At 47.4% G+C, this 22607-nt stretch overlaps 1 protein-coding gene across 15 annotated transcripts in view; it reads right to left on the reverse strand.

The window, feature by feature from the left end:
- Positions 1–22607, reverse strand: part of MYCBP2 (MYC binding protein 2) — a 1771217-nt gene that overhangs the window by 787152 nt on the left and 961458 nt on the right. For all 15 annotated transcript variants that reach the window (XM_085622060.1, XM_085622057.1, XM_085622054.1 and 12 more), the window contains 2 exons: positions 5015–5070; positions 4199–4314 (listed from right to left, as the gene is read on the reverse strand). In XM_085622060.1, the coding sequence (XP_085478186.1) occupies positions 4199–4314; positions 5015–5070 (172 nt within the window). The remainder of the gene's footprint in view (positions 1–4198; positions 4315–5014; positions 5071–22607) is intronic.

A 22607-nucleotide genomic window follows, 5' to 3' on the forward strand; every position in this document is an offset into this window, starting at 1 on the left:
TGACCTAATGGGGCCCTAAGGCACATCAGTAGTGTCAGGCCACCCAAACACGAGGTGCATTGCCTCATAAAGCTCTCAAAGTTAGGCAGGGCTCGGGGAGGCGCGGATCCAACCCAAGTGCAGGTTCCTTCGAACAAGGCCTAGAACAGCGAGGCTCCTCCGCCACACCGGCCAACTGACAGGGAGAAGTCGAAGCACGCTTTGACTGCTTCTGCTTTTTATGTCTCTTACCTGGGTGTTCCAATTATTTGGAGTGGGACGAAGAGGACTTGGGACTCCTGAAGTGGCGCCTGGTTCTTCCTCTTGACTGGGACTATGAACAAGATGTCCTAGGAGTCGTGCGATGCGGTGCCGACTGCTGGGCTGCAAGTAGCTTTATGTATCGCTCTCTCAAAGCTTTCGGAGCCATAACCCGGTAGTCAGAGAATGACTGACCCATGGTCGCGCTCCAGGCACCATAGTCAAACCAGGTGAGGGTAGGTCACAGACATGACACCAAAAAGGGGTCGACAAAAGTCAAAAAAGCCTGTTAAAAAGTGACAGAGGGTAGCTCTCTTTGTGAATCAGAGCTTGACTGGCGCAGAAAGAAAAGAACTGACGTTATTGTGCCAAGGTGGTGCCTATATAGGTGATGCAGAGGTCACTAAAGCACAGATGAAGACAACATCACGAGGAGCCGACTGACGCCACCTACTGGCATGCAGGGGTATGGCTCGAAGAAAAATCTTCCGGATCAAGTCTGACACCTGGGAAATTTAAAGGTAAGTAATCTGCTGCCACATGTCTCTATCAGATTGAATAACTATTTGAGACATGAACAATCAGGCTATCAGTGGAGTTAGCTTAGTTAGGAATTCGAAGACATCAGGGCTTGGTCTAGGTCACTTAGTCTGGATGATTGGCAGACATGAGCATTGCTTGAACCATGTACACAGAAGGGCATCAGTGAGGACTTCATTAAATGATAAAAACATCTCAGATGAATCTGGGCCTTTTGAAGTCTCCCAGACAATACGTTTTTTTCATCTCTTCAATGGGCAACTGCAATTCTAGTGATTGAACAGCCTCAGAACCACAACTGCAAAGGAGATGTTGGTTTCCTGATATGTATCTAGGCCACAGACGTTAAGCAAGTCTGTACAGTGAACCAACAGGATAACGAGGTGGGAGTAGCCTATCCCCTTTTTTTAGCAGCAGCAGCATCAGCATCATCATCTGTATTGAAGGAAATTGAGTTCCTCTTGCACTGGGTCTAAATCGGAACCAGAAATGGCGTGGTAACAGTGTCATAGCAGAGCTACTGGATTGGAATCTGGTTGTATAACCACAGGTTGCTCTTTTGTAATTTCAAAGTACAATACAGGCCTGGATCTCAGTGGAATCTGATCATTACTGGCCACCTTTGGAACTGGTGTCATATGGAAGGAACTGGCCTGGCTCTAGGACCAGGGCCAAAGTCAGTGTCGGGGTCAGTGGAGGCCTGGTAGTGAGTCCCACGGGGCAGACAGCATTGGGGGCGAACCCATAGTGGAAGTCTGACTGGAAACAGCTGCAGCTCCGTGGGAAATAAAGGCTTGCCAGAGGGTGCCAGAATCACACAAATGTTTGCAGCGTGGCTTGTTTTAAGGTTGCTCTTTGCTGCACAGGTCGGGCGTGCCAGGACCAACTGTGGAGTCGGAGCAGATTTGGACGACATCAATGCGTGCAATCTTTAACATGACGCTCTTGCACTTTCTGGATATACTGAATGGCAACGATAGAGTCAAATCCTACTTGGCCTTCTTGAGTTTATGCCAAGACATTGATTCATACTGACTAGAACATTTCAAACTAGAAGTGATTTTCTGCTAGAATAACCAAGTTTCAGGAGTAACCTCTTCTTTTGCTCGGTGATGTAGAGTTTTGACTCTCTGTCCCATATTACTTAGGGAAGCATGTGGTGCACTTGATTTAGAGCCCTGCCTAAAGCCCAAGCTCTGCAAACACCCCTGTGCCCGGCAGTGACTGGCATCTGCTTCCTACAGCCTCAGATCCTATTGTTTTCGGTAAGGACACGGTTTCTCAGCACACTGCCAAACGTTTTTGAGCTGTCAGAAAAACCAAAGAAAGTGGGAGCAGAGCTCCGGATCAACACCTAAGGGGTCAGACGGATGAGAACTTATAGTATCGCTTATATGTTGCACTGCTCTGTCACTTCTGGTGCTGTACTGAGTTACCACTGGCCACATTATTAATATTCCCTTCCTACATTTCCCTCACTTGTGAGGAATCTGCTATCTTTACCAGTGCTGAGCAAACTTCTTTAGAAAGTAGTCAGTTGGTGCAGTACATTCATTACATTACCATGTTTTAAGGTAGCACGATAATTAGGTTATGCTTTAGGGCCTAGTCTGTTTGTATTTAACTACTGATATTCTACGAAGCAACGTCATTTAGGTGGTTATCAAATGTTTCGTTTTAAATCTAGTTGTGACACCAAGTGCCTATGATCATGCCTTGTTGGTTTGTTATGCAAGAAAAAGTGCTCAGAGATAGCACTACTGCTCTGGACAGTGAAAAGGCATTGAAATGATAATCAGTAGAGTTCTAACTGCTGTGTTGGTTGCCATATTGTGTGGTATTCAGACTTTTGAAAAGTGGGTTTGCTGGATTCATGTATGTTAAAATATATTTTTTTATCCAGCTGCTGCAATACATTTGTTATATAAACTCTTTCATTCAAGTAACACAAAGTCCAAGTACGTTACAGCATTGTTAAGCACCCTAGCATATGTCCTTTAAGCTACTGAGCAACAGTAACTAGTTTATAAAATAGAGGAAACCTAGTCAGCCCTCCTCATTTTAAAGTAATTGCAAAATAAATTGTGGGTACAAATAAGACAGAATACCAAACCACAGTAAAGTTAGAACGGTGTTGAACCCTCACCGGAGGAGAATGAGAGTGGTTCAATGTTTCTTAGCTAGGTGTTGCCATTTTAAGTGCTCAAGATAAACTGAACGGTATTAATGTGAAATCAAATAAGATGACAGATTACTCTTCTAGCTAATCTGTGTCATTAACTCAAACCAGGAAACAGGAGAGAATACATGCCACCTGACCAAATTCAGGAGTGATATTAATTATTTTTGAAAGGTGGTTGCTGATTCTACACCCTTCCTCCGCAAACTTAAAGTAAAACTTCTACCCGCTTTCCCCAACATGCAACTTATGCACAAGGAAAGTGGAAAATAGGAATGGGTTCCCATCAGAGACAACCAATAAGCAGCATTTATGAAGACTAAGAAAAAAATGTCTAATTCTAAAATGCAATCCTACCTAGTTAGCTTCAGATATAGTTGTAACAACAAAAACAATGGATATGTGCTAATGTAGTTTAAGAACTCCCTTTCTTCAGATTGTATTTGGAAGATACTAAAGAGTATTGTAAATGTTATAACTGTGAGAAAAGCACTAGAGATGAAGGCACAGGAAACGTTCAATTTACTAATGAAATGTGTTGCGTAAAAATATTTTGATTGAAATACACTACACTAAGTTAAAGACTGACCTAAATCAGAAAGGTGCAATACTTGATTGTACTGTTAAGAGCTGTAAAAGTGCCTGCTCACAACACCTCACTAGGGAATTAGCTTTCACTCAAACTGTACATTGACTATCAAAGTATAGCAATCTGGATGAGCAAGGTCATGAAAAAGATGGTGTACTCTGGTATGAACAAGACATTAATTTCTAAGCAAAAAGGTTTCTTTCAACATTTGATGGATACTTATTTGTGCATAACTGTAAGCCATCACATTTGTATGGGAGGCAACAGCCTTAAACTTACAGGAAAGAAGATACTGTCCCCAAAGAAGTGGTTATATACCTAATGCATAAATCAGCCTCAAGGGATGTGTCAATGACTGCTTTATTCAAGTGCCCTTATGTAGAATAACTTTAAGTAGTACAATATCTTTCCTTTACTGATGTTAAGAGACATTTTAGATCAGTTGGAATTAATGATTGATTTCAAATACTACAGCAGTAGACGTAGTTACATGCATAGACATTTTAACAGGCAATAACCTTTGTCAATAAAACCAAAATGCTGTGAGTTTAAAAACAGATTTGCTGGACTTTTTCTGAAATAGCTTTATCATTAAACAATTTAGTTTGTGTTTACAAATTATGCAATTACATAACTAATGAATCAGGTACCTATTTCAATTCCATCTATGGTAACATGAATGGTGTAAAGACCAACAGCTCCAGGAGTCCAGTTTGCGCAATACGTTCCATCATTGTTGACTCGAATTAACATGTTTTCACTGGGTCTAGGAAAAAGAAAACGTAGGTTGGTTTAGAAAACCTCCGATATTATTCACCTAAGGTACCGTCCATGTGAAAACAACCTCGATATTCAGACTCCCTGGTTATCAGGGAAAATGACATACACCTATTAATCACCACCCAACTGACTACACGTGATTAAAAATGTAAAGAGGTCAGTATAAACTACTGACTGTCTTTATCATTTATAGAGCTTCCCACCTTAATGAGGCTATTAAGATCTTAATGTTATGAACAATTGCACATTACAAGGATTACAATCAGTGCTTAATTTGTAAAATATGAAGTGCCAGGGCTCTGACTAGGAAGCCACTGCAGCTTGCACCACTTATAGCCCTTGTCATCTCTGCCAAAACAACTACTAACCATCTGTCTCGCATGTAAATGCGACATTTCAGAATGTTCCAGGTCCCCAAAGCTAAAGGAATGGCTAGGGAGGCAGGTATTAGGACTATTTAATGTATATTGCACCCCTCAACAGTCATTGTTCTGCTAATCTCCAAATTAGGTGAACAGCACCACCATGTGGTAGACTGTTCTAAGTATGGTGTTGACAATTAGGTGCCGATGTCGAGTACCTGAAACCAATTAAGTGCCAGTGCTGAGCACAGGCTCAAATTAAGCACTGATTACAATGTTTTTAATTGGGATGTTTAGATTTCGTAGTGAATATATTTGTGATACCTCTTTGGTGTTGGCGATGCAAAGCGCAATTCTTCAAAAGAATAGTTTTCATAGGCCTGAAAATAAAAGAGAACCATTAAATAGATAGATGAAACCAAGTTTGAGGTCATCCTCAGATTTGAAACAATTCATGACTTTATGATAGAAACTGGAGAACCAACAAGAGGCTGACACATGTTCTATTTAGTTCAACAAGAAACTGCTTAATTACATTTTCTTTAGCCAGTAATATTCTTCAGACACTCAACTTTGATTATATTGTGCATCAGAAGGATAAAGTGCTGAGGGCAAGTTACTACAGATGTAAATTATCATGTATGAAGGTTCAAGCATTTAGTCACAGTATTTAGCTTTAGAAGACTAGTGCTGCAACAGCTCAAAAGTCATGTAGTTGAGCAAGATCTGCCTTGCCAAATCCGTTAACATGCTAAACGATCTGGCTGCATACAAGACAAACTGAATCGAATATAGTAGTGAAGAATGGTTGACATAAGACCAGTGCTTAATTAGTAAAATATTAAGTGCCAGGGCTCTCACCAGGAAGCCGCTGCAGCTTGCACCACCCATCGCCCTTGCCATCGCAGCCAAAACAACTACTAACAATCTCTCTCGCATGTAAATGCGACAGTTCAGATTATTCCAGGTCCCCAAAGCTAAAGATTGGCTGGGGAGGTAGGTATTAGCAATTTTAATGTATATTGTATTCCTAAACTACCGTTGTTCTGCTCATCTCTAAATTAGGCAAGCAGCGCCACCATGTGGTGGACTGTTTTGAATGGTGTGGACAATTAGTTGCGGGTGCCAAGCACCACAAACCAATTAAGTGCTGGTGCTTAGTACCAGAAAGCCCTGGCTCAAATTAAGCACTGCATAAGACAGAGGGAGGTGTAAAAATGTATTGATTTAAAAACCTGTGCTATTTCCAACAGTCACTAAATCTCAAGAATAACCTATTAATACAGACAAAAATAAAAGGATAATGTTACCTACCCAGTAAGCATCTGTTCTTGGCATGTAGAGCTGTAAATTCACATGCTTTGCACACTCCTGCCATCTAGTGTTGGGTCCGGATGTTTGCAATTTGTTTTTCTTCGAAGAAGTCTTTCCAGTCACGAGGTAGGTGACTCCTCCTTTCGGTGATAGTGCACATAGGCATCGACTCCCTTGTTAGATTGTTTTCCCGCAGAGGGTGAGAATGGAGTTAGTAAAGGAAGAATAGAGATGCCCATGCATATGTATGTAAAGTAGGAAAAACTGCAACAGGTATAGGTGCCCAGGGAGGCGGGTGGGTACATGTAAATCTACAGCTCTACATGCCAAGAACAGATGCTTACTGGGTAAGTAACATTATCCGTTCAAGGCATGTGAGCTGTAGATCACATGCTTTGCATAGACTATAACAGCAGTAACTCCTAGAGCGGTGGCTAACCTGTAGCAGTTGCAGCTGTTTGAAAAAGTGTTTTAAGTACTGCCAGGCCTACATTAGCTTGTTGCCTCGCTAACACATCTACACAATAGTGTTTGATGAATGTGTGCGGTGTAGACCATGTTGCTGCCTTACAAATGTCAGCTAGGGGAATATTCCTTAAGAAGGCCATAGTAGGCCCTTTTTTGCGGGTGGAATGCGCTCTTGGGGGTATTGTCAAGGTTCTTTTCACTTTCACATAACATGTTTGGATACCTTTCACAATCCATCTTGCAATGCCTGATTTAGAAATGGGATTGCCCTAGTGTGGTGGCGAAAAAGCAACAAAAAGGTGTTCTGTTTTACGAAAATCTTTTGTTCTTTCCACATAGAATAGTAGAGCTCTTCTAACATTTAGTGTAGCTCGTTCCGCTACAGAATGAGGTTGAGTAAAGAACATGTGTAACTCAACTGATTGATTGACTGATTGATGTGAAAAGCGGAAACTACTTTAGGAAGAAATTTGGGATTGGTTTGAAGTACCACTTTGTCTTTGTGAAGTTGAAAGCAAGGCTCTTGTAAAGTTGGTGCCTGGAGTTCACCAACTCTCCTTAAACAAGTGATTGTGATAAGAAAAGCAACTTTCCATGAGAGAAACTGTAGTTGACACTTGTGCATTGGTTCAAAGGGTGGACACATTAGCCTGGTAAGGACTATGTTCAAGTTCCATACTGGAGCAGGTGGAGCTCTTGGGGGTATTACTATTTTTAGTCTTTCCATTAATCACTGGTACCCTAAATAAAGATAAGTGTTGACTGTACAGCTACTGCTGCTAAATGCACTTGAAGTACGAGTTACTTACCTTCCGTAACGATGTATCTGGTAGAGACGTTGTCTAGCTGCAGATTCCTTAACTTAGAATATCCCCAGGCATCAGACTGGATCCAGAATTTTGTTTTGCAGCAGCACATCTGCGCGCCGGGGGACGGCGCTACACGACCCCGTCCTGACGTCCTCCACGTACGTGACGTCAGCGAGGTCATATAAGTCCCTCCAGGCGTGCTGACGTCAGTTTTCTTCTGAGAAACGTTTCAGTGACACAACGCGGAGCCACCAACAAAAAAACTGTGAAAGTATGGGAAGAGTGTGCTGGGGATGAAAATCCGTGAATAAAAAAGGAGGATGGTGCAAGACACCATTGTAAAAGACAGAATTAGACACTGCCTACATATAAGTGAAAAGCTGTGAGAAAAAACCCCGCAAGCTAAGCGAAGACCCTTCCCTAGTGCAACAAGGGAAGAATATCTCAAATGACAGAAATAGACTGTCAGTACCATTTAGAACTGTCGTCGTCTAGCAAGAACGGAGAACAGAGAGAACAGTCCACCGCAGGAAGGTATGAAAAGACTGGCAGTGCCCCTATAGTAATGGAGGTCTGAAACAGAGGTCAACAGATCCCCAAAGAAGACGACTGTAGAGGAGACCAGAACCCTGAGCCAATTGAGGAAGAAAATTAAGATGAATCTCCTGGTGAAGGTTAATCAAAAGGCATCATTTTACAGGGAAGAAACCCCTGAGAGGGAGTCAGCTGTATTATGGCAAATTTCAAAGGGACGCAACAATGTGAGCACCTGTGAGAGAAATACCAATGGCAACTGAAAAAGAGGCCAGCGGAGAACCCCACTTGGCAAGGTCCTCACAGAACCGGGAGGCTAGGTGGGTGTTAAGGAATCTGCGGCTCGCCAACGTCTCTACCAGATACATAGTTACCGAAGGTAAGTGACTCGTACATCTGATAGAGACAGCTAGCCGCAGATTCCTTAACTTAGAATAGATACTTTAGCCATACCCCAAAGGGGAGGTGGGTCTGCGACAGAACAACAGAAAGCGCCAAGCATTTGAGCCGGCAACAGAGTGACGGACAATGGGGAAGGCTGTGGCGGAACAGCCAGACAGCATCCCAAATAGCTCGGAAGAGCAAAAGAGAACGGGATGCAAGACATCCCAAAAACGTCAGAATGGTGCTACACCATACCTGTATAAGCATGAGAGGTAGAAACAGCACCAGCCATATACCAGAAGAAAAGAAATAGAGAAGAAGAAGGACCACTCTCAGCGTAATGGCGCACTATGTGAACACTGACCAAAGGTTGAGAAGAAACATGAAGAGATGCAACCAGAGCCTACCAGGCTAGCTCACGGAAGGAAGGCCGGAGAGGCTACAGCCAAGAACCAAAGGTCAAGAGAGAGAATTCAGCAATGTTTATAGAATTGCAGGCGGAGACAAGAAACACGCCAAGTGCACACCCAGTCCCAAAAGGGGGAACAGGGGCAAACAGTAACAATCTTAAGCACGCTGATGCAGGCCACCACAGAAATAGGCACAGAGACCATAAGGTGGAGTAGCTAAAATAAGCATAAGGCTGCTCGACCAGGCATCGGTGAAACAAAGGTGAGAACCAACACGCGAAATACAGATATGCAGGGTGTAGATCTAGGACGACTGTACGTAGAAGAGCCGTCCCGCATGCCCAGCTGATATAATATAGGGTGAACTTAAGAAAGAGGCACAGCCGAAGGAAGGTGCAGCAGAGGCACCAAAGTACTAAGGCGTAGAAACGGAGAAATAATCGCAGAATTTCAGACCACACCCTCCGACTGGAAGGAAAGTAACCCTTGTCCAGAAGAGAGAATCGTTCAGTAACTGAACACGAAGAATGGAGCAGTGTAAAACCGGGGAACCACCCCAGTAGGTGGAATGCAAAAAAGGCCTTATTGGTAATGCCGCATGTATCACTGAAAAGCTCCCTGAAATATGGAGACTTCGGACCAGACCTTGCAGCCTCGAAGAGAGGGGAAGAGTTAGGAAGAAGAGTACCCATGGAACTTGTATATACATAATTACAGATATATATAGCAAAAACTGGTAAACTAGCCACAACTATGCAAGATGGTTGTAGAGGAACACACCTGGTGCAGTAATGGCAGACGAAAACTGCCTTTAAAGCGTGATTAACACCCCGAAAACCTCAGAAGGAGGAGAATGCAGCAAATAAGCAAGATGACCCATGACATATAGAAGATGTCGCCATGGCACAACATTGAGCACCGTACAACAGCATATAAGAGCACCAGAGAACGCCTAGAGGCCAAAGGAACTCATAGGCCCAGTTGACATAAACAGAGCTGTATAATAGCAAACAAGTACCCCACATGGAGTATGCACACCCCAACAACGGGGAACATGTTTATTAGGACAAGCCACAGTCAGAGGAACAAGCTGTGGAACACTGCCACAGGATGGAAAATTAAAGAGTAATCACCCCCAACCATGCGAAAGGAAGACCTGAGGGTTACTATCAGCCTAAAACACATAACGCATCAAAAGGATGCTAAATGAAAAGAGGTACTACCCCAGAACAAATGCCTGAGGAACAGAGAACTAAGGGGGGGGGGGGGGGGGGGGGGGGGGGGGGCAAAAGCCCGGAAGGAGGCGCTGAACAGCCGAGTTGGCGTGTGCATCAAACAATAAAACCCCAAAGGGTAAATCAACAAAACTCACCCGGATATTTTCTGGGAAGACTATCCCGTAACCAGGCATGGCGCCGCAAGGCGACTGAAACCAGCCATAGCCTGGCCTAAGGAATCAGCAGTATCCAAGGCGGAGCAGATCATAAACTCAGCCAGGTCACGGCCATCCCAGGGAAGATGAAGTAGGTCACTACGAGCGCCTTCAGTGCTGGTGGAGAACAAAGACTCAGCAGAGCCCCCAAAGGGCAGAAGTAGCCCGAGACAGGACACACTGTATTTAGTGACTGTAGTGCAGCACTAGAGGAGCAAAGATGTTCCGACCCCATGACTCAAGCCACCTGGACTCCCGGGAGGGAGGAAGCAGTAGCCGGGCAAGGAAGGGAAGGCAGTTTGAAAAACAAACCCCTGCACGTCGGGATGCACAAATAAGCAGACCGGATCATGTGGAGCAGAACGGTGACGGTGCAAGACCGAACGAGCCACCAGGTCACCGGAAGCTGGCCGAACCCAGGTACCCAAAAGGGCATCATAAAGAGAAGCTTCAGAGGGCAGAAACGGCTCCACATTCCCTGACCCACGGTGAAGGATATCAAGTAAAGGGTCCACAGAAAAGGGCGCCGAAGGGGGTTGCATGTTCCAAATCCGAGTGGTGAAAGAGACCACTCTGAGAAAATCCGCACCAGCCTCGGTAGCTCTCCGAGAAGGGGATAGTAGCTCATCAGTAGGTGAGGGCTGTAAGCTAACCCTCCCAAGACAGTGAGGGTGCGACCAATGCCCAACTGAGGGGAGCCCCATTGACAAATGGGGATCCTGATGAGGCTCTTGAGGAGGCGAGGAGCCTGCCGGGTGTGGGTGCTCTTGAGGAGGTGGGGATCCTGCCGGAGCCACATATTCTAAGGGAGGCACAGGCAAGAATACATCCGGCATCACTGGGCGTGAGGCCGACGCCAAACTCTCTCTGGACGCTTCCGGAGAAGAGTCAACAACCCAGCGTCGATGCGGCGCCAAGACTACTTTAGTAGGCGCCGATCGAGCTTTGTCCAGCGCCGACTCGACTCCAGATCCTAATCCACGATAAGCTCCCCTTCTGAAGGAGAAGGCGCCTGAGCCGGGGATGCAAGCCTCTGGCACCGCACTGGCGCCGACTCAGCCTCAACCAGAACCGGCTCCAACTCCGAAGGAAGAAGCGGAGGCAGAGCCGGGGAGGCGACAAGCTCTCCTTCCGAAGAAGGAGAAAGAGCCGGAGCTGGGGAGGCAAGCCTCCGGAGCCGCACTGGCGCAGACTCAGCCTCAACCACAACAGGCTCCGACTCTGGAGAAAGATGCGGAGGCAGAGCCGGGGAGGCGAGTCTATGGCGCTGACCACGGCTCCGGACAGGCGGCCGCCTGTCCAGAAAGCCGAGGCGTGCACAAAGCGAGGCTTTGAGCACCACCAACCACCTGCGACGCCACAGGGAGCCCCACAGGACTATGCGGCGCGGCAGGGGTGCAATGGGTCGTAGAGGGTAACCCAGCGGGGCCGCACCCTCACGACTCCATATGGATCGTAGAGGGGGACCCAGCTGGGCCACGTCCTGACGATACTACATCTCCGACATCCCTGGAGGTCAAGGGCTCATTTGATGCCGGAGACGAACCCACCGGCGAGTCCGTCGGGAACCCCACAGGTAGCAGAGGCCCGAGGATGCCCCAGGGATGGGAGAGGACCCAAGGGAGGCCTGCAAAGCTGTGGCATAGGCCTCCATTTGGGCCCGAGTCGCCCCCGCACCCAGACAGGGTGGATAGAGGGGGAACGACTGTTGGGGACGCACGTCCGGAATGTTCCTGGAACCAGTGCCCCTGACAACTGATGAAAGTGAGGTCGAGGACCTCGGCGACATGCGCCGCAACTTACCAAGAAGTGGTGAACGACGGCCCTGGGCCCCAGAGGGCGAACGACGGCCGAACTGCGTTGAAGAGGCCGGGGGACGAGACGACTATGACCGGGACAGCCGTGCCGAAATAAGTTTCATCAGCGCTCTCGTCGGGACTTCAGCTTGAGGTGTTGGCAGGCGTCGCAGTCCGTGGAGTCGTGGTGCTCGCCCAGACACCACATACAGATAAGATGCGGGTCCGTTGCGGGAATTTGCCGCAAACAGGAAGTACAGGATTTAAAGCCCGAGGGCATCGCACACTGTTCCAGACGCGAAGCGTCGAAAAAGGGCCTGAAAACAGGCCAGAGGAACCACTCACTCCGGATCCGCGTTGCACATGGAAAAGAAGGAAAACTGATTTCTGCGTGCCAGGAGGGATTAATATGACCACGCTGACGTCACGGCGGGGCCATGTGGCGCGCAGAGGTGCTGCTGCAAAAATCTTTCCGGATCCAGTCTGACGCCTGGGGATATTCTAAGTTAAGGAATCTGCGGCTAGATGTCTATATCAGATTGGATGTGTAGGCCAATCCAGTTTGCTATAAGTGTAAAAGAGAACAGATGATGTTTTGCACTGAAGCATCAAGGGGATTGATATTGTTACAGTATATAACAAATCTTTTCCACTTTGCTGCATAACATGCTCAAGTAGGCGGTTTCCTAGCTTCTTTTAGGATATTCATACAGTCTGGTGGTAATTGTAAATAACCAAACTCTGACTTCAGGAGCCAAATCGCCAGGTTGAGTTCCTTGGGATTTGGATGCCTGATTCCTCCATGGCTCTGAGTGAGGAGACTGGAGTTGAGATGCAGCTTTTGGTGTGGAACTATTGAGAGCTCTAGCAGGGTAGTGAACCAAGGTTGAATAGCCCAAGTGGGAGCTATGAGAATGAGTTTGAGGGATGATTGTCTGAGCTTCCAAACTACTAATCAGCGCCAGGACACCTCAGGGTAACAGTGCGCTCTATAAATGTGAAAAATAAATAAATAAATACTAATGGAATGAGTAGGAGAGGCGGAAATGCGTAGGCAAATATCTCTGACCAGTTCATCCATAGGGCATTGCCTTTGGGGAGTGGGTGTGGGAACCTGGAGGTGAAGCTTGGGCATTTTGAACTGTGGTGAACAGGTGAGGAAATCCCCATTCCTGAAAGTAGGGAAGAAGAATCTGGGGATGAAGTTCCCACTTGTGGATTTGCTGTCTCCGTCTGCTGCGAAGCTCAGCAATTTGATTGTTTACTACTGGAAGATGTTCTGCTAGGAGATAGATTTTGTGATGCTTGGCCCATTTCCAAATGGCTATGCTAGGCGTGACAGTTTGAGAGAGCGTGTCCCCCCCCGTTTTTGTATACAATACATAGCTGTCATGTTGTCTGTGCAGACTAGGACTGTTTTGCCTATAAGGTGACATTAAAAGGATAAGAGCGCTAGAAACACTGCTAGTTGCTCTGGGTGATTTATGTGGAGCCGTTTGTTCTTTAGAGTCCACAGTCCTTGGATTGTGTGAGTTTGTAGGTGAGTGCCCCAACCAGTGAGCAATGCGTCTGCTGTTAGCATGCGATGGGTGCGGCCATCTACCAACACTAGATCGGTCAACTGACCCTGCGATTGGTTTCACTGACTTGCTAAGCATTCTTGAAGTCTTGCTAGGGATCAATTATAATGCAAGATGCCATCATTCCTAGCAGTTGAATGAATACTTTCGCTTGTAATGACTGGATGGGCTGAAATTGACTAAGAATGGACTGAACATTGTGAATCCTGGCTGCATTGGGAGAGGCTAGAGCTTTCTGAGCATCTATTGTGGCTCTCAGATAAGTTTGCGTGTTGGAAGGCTGTAGATGAGACTTTAACGCATTTACTGTGAACCCTAGTTGGTGAAATAAGTGAATAGTGGTTTGAGTGTGTTGGAAACACATTTGGTAATTGCTGGTTTTGATAAGCCAGTCGTCCAGGTATGGGAAGACATGGATGTGTTGTCTTCTTAGATGTGCTGCGACTACTGCCAGACTTTTGGTAAATACCCTGGGAGCAATGGTGACTCCAAACAGGAGTACTTAGAATGGGTAATGATGACCAGCTATCATGAATCTGAGGTATTTGCGATGAGCGGGATATGAATTGGATTATGGAAATATGCATCTTTTAAGTCTAGAGTAGACATAAAATCGCCCTGCTGTAAATGTGGGAGCACTTATTGAAGTGTTACCATGTGAAAATGCAATGACAGCATGTAGAGGTTTAGTTCTCTGAGGTCTAGAATAGGTCTCAGGAAGCCGTCCTTTTTTTTGCGAAGAGAAAGTAAAGGGAGTACACACCTGTTCCTTGATGTTGTAACGGCACAGGTTCTTTGGCTCCTTTGGACAGGAGAGACTGGACCTCTTGCTGAAGTAGATGTAAATGTTCTGGAAACATTTTGTGAGAACGTGGCAGAACTTTTGGAGGATTGTTGGTAAGCTCCAGGGAATAACCATGTTGGATAATTCCTAGCACCCTTTTGTCTGTAGTTATCGATTGCCAAATGGGAAGGAATTGTAAAAGACGTCCCCCGACAGGTGTTAAATGATCGGGAGGAAGCGTAGGCAAGTCACAGTTAGGAGAGGGGGAGGTACGTGTTGCAGAACCTTTACCTCTACCCTTGCCATTGTTACCTCTACCCTCATCTAAAGAAGCCTCTAAAGGAGGAGGATTGATTGTTGCCCTTGTAGGGTGCATACGTAGTGTCTGAAGAGATTGTCTTGGAGCCCCCACAACAGAAGGAGCGGCAAAAGAAGCCACGATTAGGAGACTGTAAGGCTCCCATAGAATTAGCTACTTCTGTATCATTTTTCGTCTTTTCTAAGAACGTATCTACAACGGGTCCAAAGAGATGCTGTTTATCGAATGGTGTATTCAAAATGGATTGATGGACTTTAGGTTTAAATCCAGAGATCCTTAACCATGCATGCCGCCTTAATAATACACTAGTATGGATTGCTCTAGCTGCAGTGTCAGCAGCATCTAAAGCACACCTAATTGGTGAATTTGAGATGAGCCTTCCTTCTTGGACTAGGTCTTGAGCTTTAGCCTTTTGCTCATTTGGTAGAAATTGGAGCAACTGCTCCATCTTGTCCCAGTGTGCCCTATCATACCGGGCTAGAAGGGCCTGTGTGCTGGCAATATGCGAGTGATTGGTGGCTACCCTTTTACCGGAGGCGTCTCTCAGTTTGGACTCTTTGTCTGGAGGGGGGCGTCCCCTAAAGTTTTTGAACTGGTCCATTTACGGGCATCAGAGACTACTAAAGAGTCCAGTGGTAACTGTCCTTTAATAAAACCTGGATCTGATGGGGCAGGTTTGTACCTTTTGTCTATCCTAGGGGTGAGAATGTGAGCACAAACAGGGTCTTTGAAAATATCGTCAGCATGTCTCATCATGCCTTTGAGCATAGGAAGAGTGTGAGTGGACCTTTGTGAGCTACTAAGGGTTTCAAATAGGAAGTCCTCTTCTAGGGATTCTTTATCTAATTGTACCCCATGATACTCTGCAGCTCTAGATAATAATTCTATGTGCCCTACATTGTCGTCAGGTGTAGGGTAAAGGTCTAGGTCATTATCTGTGGGTGAGTGAGTGTTATAGTCTTTCCAGGGATCTGCTGGTAAAGGATCATCCCCACCATTCTTATCATCCTCATCATCAGGTTGTTGAGTGGGTTGGCTGGTGTAATTAGTAAGTGATGTAACTGTGGGGAAGGAGGTGGAGAAGGGTTAGTACCAACATGCTTCCTCTTCAAAGGAATATGATAAGCGTCCTCGGACTCTGGTTTACGTTTCTGAGGCAATTTGGTAGAAAGATGTCCTGTCTGAGGATTAATATAGAGTTCTTTCTGTTTGGGGTCCGACTTCGGGGGTGGGACGTCGAAACAGGTATCTGCTGGTTCAGAGGAGCATCTTTCTGTTTCGGACCCGAACATTTCCGGTGCCGGGGTCAGATGAATTTTCGGTGCCGAAGGTTTAAGTTCAGAAGCTGGTTTTGGTTTCGAATGTTTTGGCTCTTAAGCGTTTTTCGGTTTCGAGCCGAAAGGTTTCGGATCGGTGCCTGACTTTGGCCAACTCGATCCCAAGCTGGAAGGCTTTGGTGTGTGTTTGGGTGCTGAGCCAGAAGGCAGGGCGTCGGAAACATCTCGACGCCGACTGTGGCCCGAAGGCGGAGGTGGGACTGGTGCCTTTTGCTTGGGCTGAATAGGTATTTGGGGCAAGGGGTGTTCGGTACTCACGATACGCTGACCTTGCGGCACTTGTTCTTCTATGTCAGAGTCCGATTCCAAAATGGATACAGGTTCTTCCTGTTATTCTTCAGCCCCTTGTGCGTTGTAATCTTCTTGCTCGGAACCTTGTCCAAAGACGTTGGGCATGGATTCAATGTTTTGGCTCTGCATTACACAACGTCGAGAATGACAATCGCAGAGCGTTTTTTTCGATCTGAAAGATTTGCACGCGTCGCAGCTCTGTTCGTTGTGCTCCGGATACAAGCACAAGTTGCGCACTTCGTGTGAGTCGGTGCGCAGGTACTTCACATGGCACCAAGGACAGAATTTGAATAGAGTCCATTCCATCGACTGCGAGGTGGACCGACGCAGTGAGGCCAGGCGGCCTTCCACAAGTTTCCAGATCGTAATAGAAGTTTTGTCGACCGATACAATATACGGAGAAGTGGGATACGCGTACGAAAACAATACCGTCGAGGGTAGAGTGGATTGCACACCGAGGAGAACCCAAAGAACGGTTTCGAACCGGAGCGCAGCAATACAGTTCCGAACCAGATGGTGGAAAAAGAACAATCGAACAATGGAGTCGATGCCCATGCGTACTATCACCGAAAGGAGGAGTCACCTACCTTGTGACTGGAAAGACTTCGAAGAAAAAGAAATTGCAAACATCCGGACACAATACTAGATGGCAGGAGTATGCAAAGCATGTGAGCTGCAGCTCACATGCCTCGAACTTAGGATTTTCCCCGGAACATATAAGTAAGTAGAAGGAATCAACAAAAGAAAGCATTGTACTAAAAAGATATTTATGGATTCCAACAGACAACAGATACAGCAAGCAATGAAAATGGAACATCCCAACAAATATAAACACACACACACACACACACACACACACACACTTATAAATATGTATTTTTTTCAAAAGGAATATGACATTTCAGCTGCTGTCCTGAAAGTTTCAGGGTGATTCGTGAAATGGGGGCCAAGAAAAAGGGGAGGGTGCCAAAATGCATTTTCTCCATGTTAATTCCCATAGGGTTTTTGAACACCACTACAGCCCGAACCACTAATCGGAATAACATCAATATACAATATAGATATTGGTAGATACGGGCCGAGGTGCGAAGCGGTCTGCCACCTGCTAGAGGGCAACCACCTCCTGCATCAATTCAAAGACACTTTCACCTCGGCGCAGAGGGCGCGTCAGTTACAGCTTTCATTGAGCACCTCCACCCGCATTTCCCATTGCCGAGTTGCAAGTGCCCCGACAGCCTGGAGCAGTGACACCATTCAGGGTGGAAACGGCAGGAAAACCAATCCTGCATGGTGGGCAGAAGTGGCCCAGGCTGTGTAATTCTTGTAGTGCCCATGCCTTACTCTGATGGCGACTGGTTTGCGTCGGTCCTAGTTCCATTACTAGGACCGCATTGACTCTACAGGGCCTCTCCTGCTAGTGCCCATCATCCCATTGCTAGATCCTTTAAGGCTATGGGCCCTTGGTTATTAACATCTTTACAAGGGCTGTAGGTAGCAGGGTTAGTGAAGAACTCGCAACGTCTGTGGCACATACTGCTAATTGCTGGGGCTCGCCCAATCTTATTGCTCCCTCTTATCTGGTGGGAGGCTTCCATAGTCATGGTGGTCTCGGATGCAATGGCCCCTCTGGAGAAGAGACTTATGGAGATAGCACAACGATGCCTACAACCCCTTGCACCCAGGGAAGACCTTCCTGGGCCCTCGGCCACTAGACCTCCAGAGCGGGCTGCGGCCCACCTTCTGACAATCCATTAAGTGGACTCCACACTGAGCATGCCCTCCAGGAAGGTAACGAAGATCTGGCACGAAGTGCAAAGAATGTTGGTGAGGCCACAAACCTCCCTACACCAGTTCGTCAGGGTGGTAGGCCTATTATCACCCTCTATCCAGGTCATTTTCCCAGGAACTCTCTACTTTTGAGCTATGCAATGTCTCAAGGCATTCCACCTTCGGCACTGTCTCACGCATTTCCGGTATGTTCCCCTGTCTGAAGAAGCCAAGGAGGAACTCAACTGGCGGCTCTACAATGTAGAGGCGTAAAACGCTCACACCATTTTTAGCTCACAACCAGATCTAGTGATCGAGTCCGATGCCAGCAGTTTGGGCTGGGGGGGCTCATTGTGGTGACTTTATCACCGGCGGAGGATGGTCCGCTGCCAAATAGTCTCTCCACATGAACTGCCTAGAGTTGATGGCAGGTTCCTTTGCAGCCAGGTGTTCGACCAGGGACCTGGTGAAGTCATGTGTCCTTCTCAAGATGGACAATGTGGCAGCAGTCTGCTACATCAACCATTTAGTGGGTATGCGGTCCAAAGCCCCTGCGGATCTAGCCAAGAATTTTTGGGAGTATTGTCTGGAGCAGCAGGTTTTAGTGACAGTAGAACATCTTCCGGGATTGGCCAACCAAGTGGAGGATTGGCCATCCAGTCATCTTTAGGACTCGAGTCTCTGGAGGCTGCTTCCAGCATTGTTCCAAGCCCTTTTCGCCCTTGTGGGGGCCTGTGGTGATGTCTCCGTCGAAAACGGCTCCGACCATTCCAACATGGCCGCCGCCGAAGAGCGACCAGGAAGTGAGGGCGGCGCTCTAGCGTCTAATCAGGGTGGTGTGAGCAATCCCGATAAAAGTGACGGACATCCGGTGAATGGGGTGGTGGGAGATTCGGAGAGAGGAGAAGACGCGGAGGAAGCCGAACAGGACGACCGGGAGAGCACAACCCTCTGGAGAACGGCGGGACGAGCGGAGGAGCCGGAAGTCGGAGGAGCCGATCCAGGAACCATCGTCGGAGACCCAGCGAAGGAATACAGCTCCAGGAGCACTGCGCCCGGGACCACTGCACTCCCTGACGGAACGGAGGCTTGGTCTCCCAACACCTCGGCCCTGGAGGGTCGGGGCTCGAGGCGAGTACCTATTATCCAGCCGGGGCTTGTTCAGGGGCTGTGGGCTCGTTTTAAGGGACGTCACTGAAGTCACCAACTGTTTTTCCCCCACGTTAGGCACATTCACTAGGGACCGGTGACGGTACACTTGCCCTCCCCTTTTTGCGTTGTTACAGTCTGGTAGAATTTAATACCAGTTTGTTCTGTTTCTTTTCTTTTGGGTCCACGCTCACCTATTCCCCGAACGGAGCCGGGAAGCAAGCAAGGGAGACGAGAAGGCGGACCAGGAGGACCCCACACCTGTGTTGTTATACTTTATTTTGACTCTCTGCAAACTTTATTTGTACCAAAGAAATAAAAAGAAAAAGTGCAACAGTAACCCAGTGACTGCCGGGAGTGACTTAAGGATAGGAAGAGGGAAGGGGGTAACGAACGGTCAAGGGGAAAAAGGCCACAGTGGTGTCAGAAGTGGGATCTTCGTCTGGAAAAGACAGAACCCTTTCCCCCTGCCATGGAAGCTATTATCACCCAACTAGCAGAAGGGCAGCGTCATCTACAGCTGGTTGTCGAGGAACAAACCAAGCAGGCTCAACAAGAAAGGGAGGCCTTGCAAACGGCCTTACGGGATCAGGCGGCTCTCATTACATCCAACCAAGCCGTCCAGGACACTGCGGTCATGCGCTTGACCGATGCCATATCAAGTGCCCGTGTCCACCCGAATGTACCAGGGTCGGTCCTTCAGAAATTTCAGCCAGGGGATGACCCGGATTATTTTTTTGTTAACTTTGAAAGGGTAGCCTCCACTGCCACCTGGCCCCCAGAAAGATGGGGTCAATACATCGCGCCCCTTCTATCAGGCGAGCTCCAAGCGGCGTATCAAGCCGCCAATCCGGCGGGGGTTACGAGTTATACGGATATAAAAAGGGCCATATTGGAACGTTTAGGGTGTGATCAAGAATATTATAGGTCACGCTTTAGAAAGGAAAGATGGACAGCCGGCGATAATCCCCGGGCTTTATATTATCGGATAAGAGATTTAGGCAACCGCTGGTTACAACCTACCCTCTCCACGGTGGACGAACTGTCCGAAAAAGTGTATCTTGAACAGTATTTAGAGGCCCTACCCTTCAGCACCAGAGCCTGGATCAAACAACACCCTAACCTGACGGTGACCTTGGCCGTAGATTTAGCCTGTGCATTTCATCGCTCTCCGGAGTTTAAAACCTCGGTTCACAAAACCCCGACAGGATTCCCAAGGCCAACGCCAAGACCTAACCTCCTCCCTGTCTAACACAAACCAAACCCCATCCCACGGCCCACACCGCGACCACCCCTCTCACACACACCCACGACCGGACCACGACCACCCCTCTCACACACACCCACGACCGGACCACAATGCTATCACTGCGCAGAATGGGGACACATAGCCCGCAACTGCCCCCTGCGTATTCCCCCGCATGAACCTATGGAAGTGGGGTATTCCCGAGGGAGGGTGTTGATGACCGGAAAGACCCCTGAACGGTACAGGAAGCAGATCCATGTGAATGGGAAGCCGGTGATCGCCTTTTTGGATACGGGGTGTCATCATACAGTAGTAGACAGGTCCTTGGTACGGGATTCACAATTGATAGAGGACGAACAAATACAAGTCACATGCGTCCATGGGGATAGAAAACTATACCCCTTGGCCGAAGTATTGTTGGATATAGAGGGAGAGTCTCAACTACGGAAGGTAGGAGTGGTGCCTCAACTCCCTGAGACGGTCTTGTTGGGAACTGACCTTCCTAGGTTTCATGACTATCTACAGGCCTACACCACACCGCCCCCCCCCTACCCTTTGGCTAGACAGTGCCCCTTTTTCTACCGATGAGATAGACGAAACATTCCCCAAAACAACAAAAAGCCGTAAGGAGAGAAGAAGAGAAAAAGCCATGTATCTACACGCAGAACCACACTCATCTACGAAAATCTTTTCCTCCCCAGACTCTTCACAAGAGGCAGGACCAAGTTTCCGGGCTGCCCAAAGGGATGACACCACGCTGCTCCATGCCTGGAACCAGGTACAAGAAGACCAACCCGACCAGGTAGGCCCCTTCTTCCTGGTGAAAAAGGGACTATTATATAGAGTCACGATCGAGGGTGATAAAAAGAAGGAACAGTTGTTAGTTCCTAAAGCATATAGGGAACAGACACTGTCGTTAGCCCATAGTCAGACTGGGGGAGGCCATTACGGGAAAGAGCACACCTTGAAGTATTTGCTGTCTAGATTCTATTGGCCAGGGGTCTATCAAGAAGTAGCCAAGTATTGCGCCCAATGTCCCCGGTGTCAGTTGGTGAACACTCCCGCCGTGTCCAAAGCGCCCCTTCAACCCCTCCCTATCATAGATGTGCCTTTCAAAAGGGTAGGAATGGACTTGGTGGGTCCTTTAATTCCTTCCGCCAGGGGCCACCAGTACATCCTTGTTTTGGTAGACTATGCTACCAGGTACCCCGAGGCCATACCCCTTTCCTCAACAACCACCTCAGTAGTCGCACACGCCATGGTCTCGTTTTTTTCTCGAGTAGGGTTCCCAGAGGAGCTATTGACAGACCAGGGCACCCCCTTCATGTCCAAACTAATGAAGCAAGTGTGTAATATTCTCAAGGTAAAGCAACTACGCACCTCCGTCTACCACCCACAAACTGATGGGCTGGTCGAACGCTACAATCGCACGATTAAAACCATCTTAAAAAAATCTGTAGACCGAACAGGCAGGGATTGGGACAGACAACTTCCCCTGGTGTTGTTTGCCATCAGGACACACGAGCAATCATCAACAGGGTTTTCACCCTTCGAACTCGTGTTCGGGCGACAGCCCCGGACGCTCCTTGACATGGCTTTAGAACGGTGGACAGACGAAGAAGATGAGGGTAGACCACTACTACAGTATTCAGCTGCTCTGAAAGACACGTTGTCTTCATTGTGGGAGGAGGTACATGTAAACATGGAAAAGGCACAAACTAGACAAAAACAGTTATATGACCGTCGAGCCAAACTTAGGGAGTTCAAGAAAGGGGATCAAGTACTCATACTTCTGCCTAGTTCAGAAAAAAAGTTGTTAGCCACCTGGCAGGGACCATACAAAGTGTTAGGGAAGGTAACTCCTGTTACGTATCGGATAGACGTCCCACATAAAAAGAACGAAGGACAGATATACCACGTCAATCTGCTCAAAGCCTGGGAAGGTCCCCTTCCCGAGGTATCACAGAGAGAGGCATCGATAGGCCACATAACGGTACATAAACCCATTGACGTAACCCATCTTCCCCAAAGAGGGCAAGAGGAGACCCCGATTCAAGTAGGACCACAACTTAATCCCACCCAAAAACAACAGATGGTAGATCTGTGCGCCAAGTTTGCCACGGTGCTGTCAGGAGATCCTGGGAAGACCTCACTGGTAGAACACGACATCATCACAACCACCGCCCGACCCATCAAATTAAAACCATATCGCATTCCGGAAGCAAGAAGAACAGCAGTAGATCAAGAGATAAGGGCGATGCTGGAAGCTGATATAATAGAACCATCCCATAGTGCCT

Source organism: Triturus cristatus, chromosome 8 (assembly GCF_964204655.1).
Source record: "Triturus cristatus chromosome 8, aTriCri1.1, whole genome shotgun sequence".
NCBI lineage: Eukaryota > Metazoa > Chordata > Amphibia > Caudata > Salamandridae > Triturus > Triturus cristatus.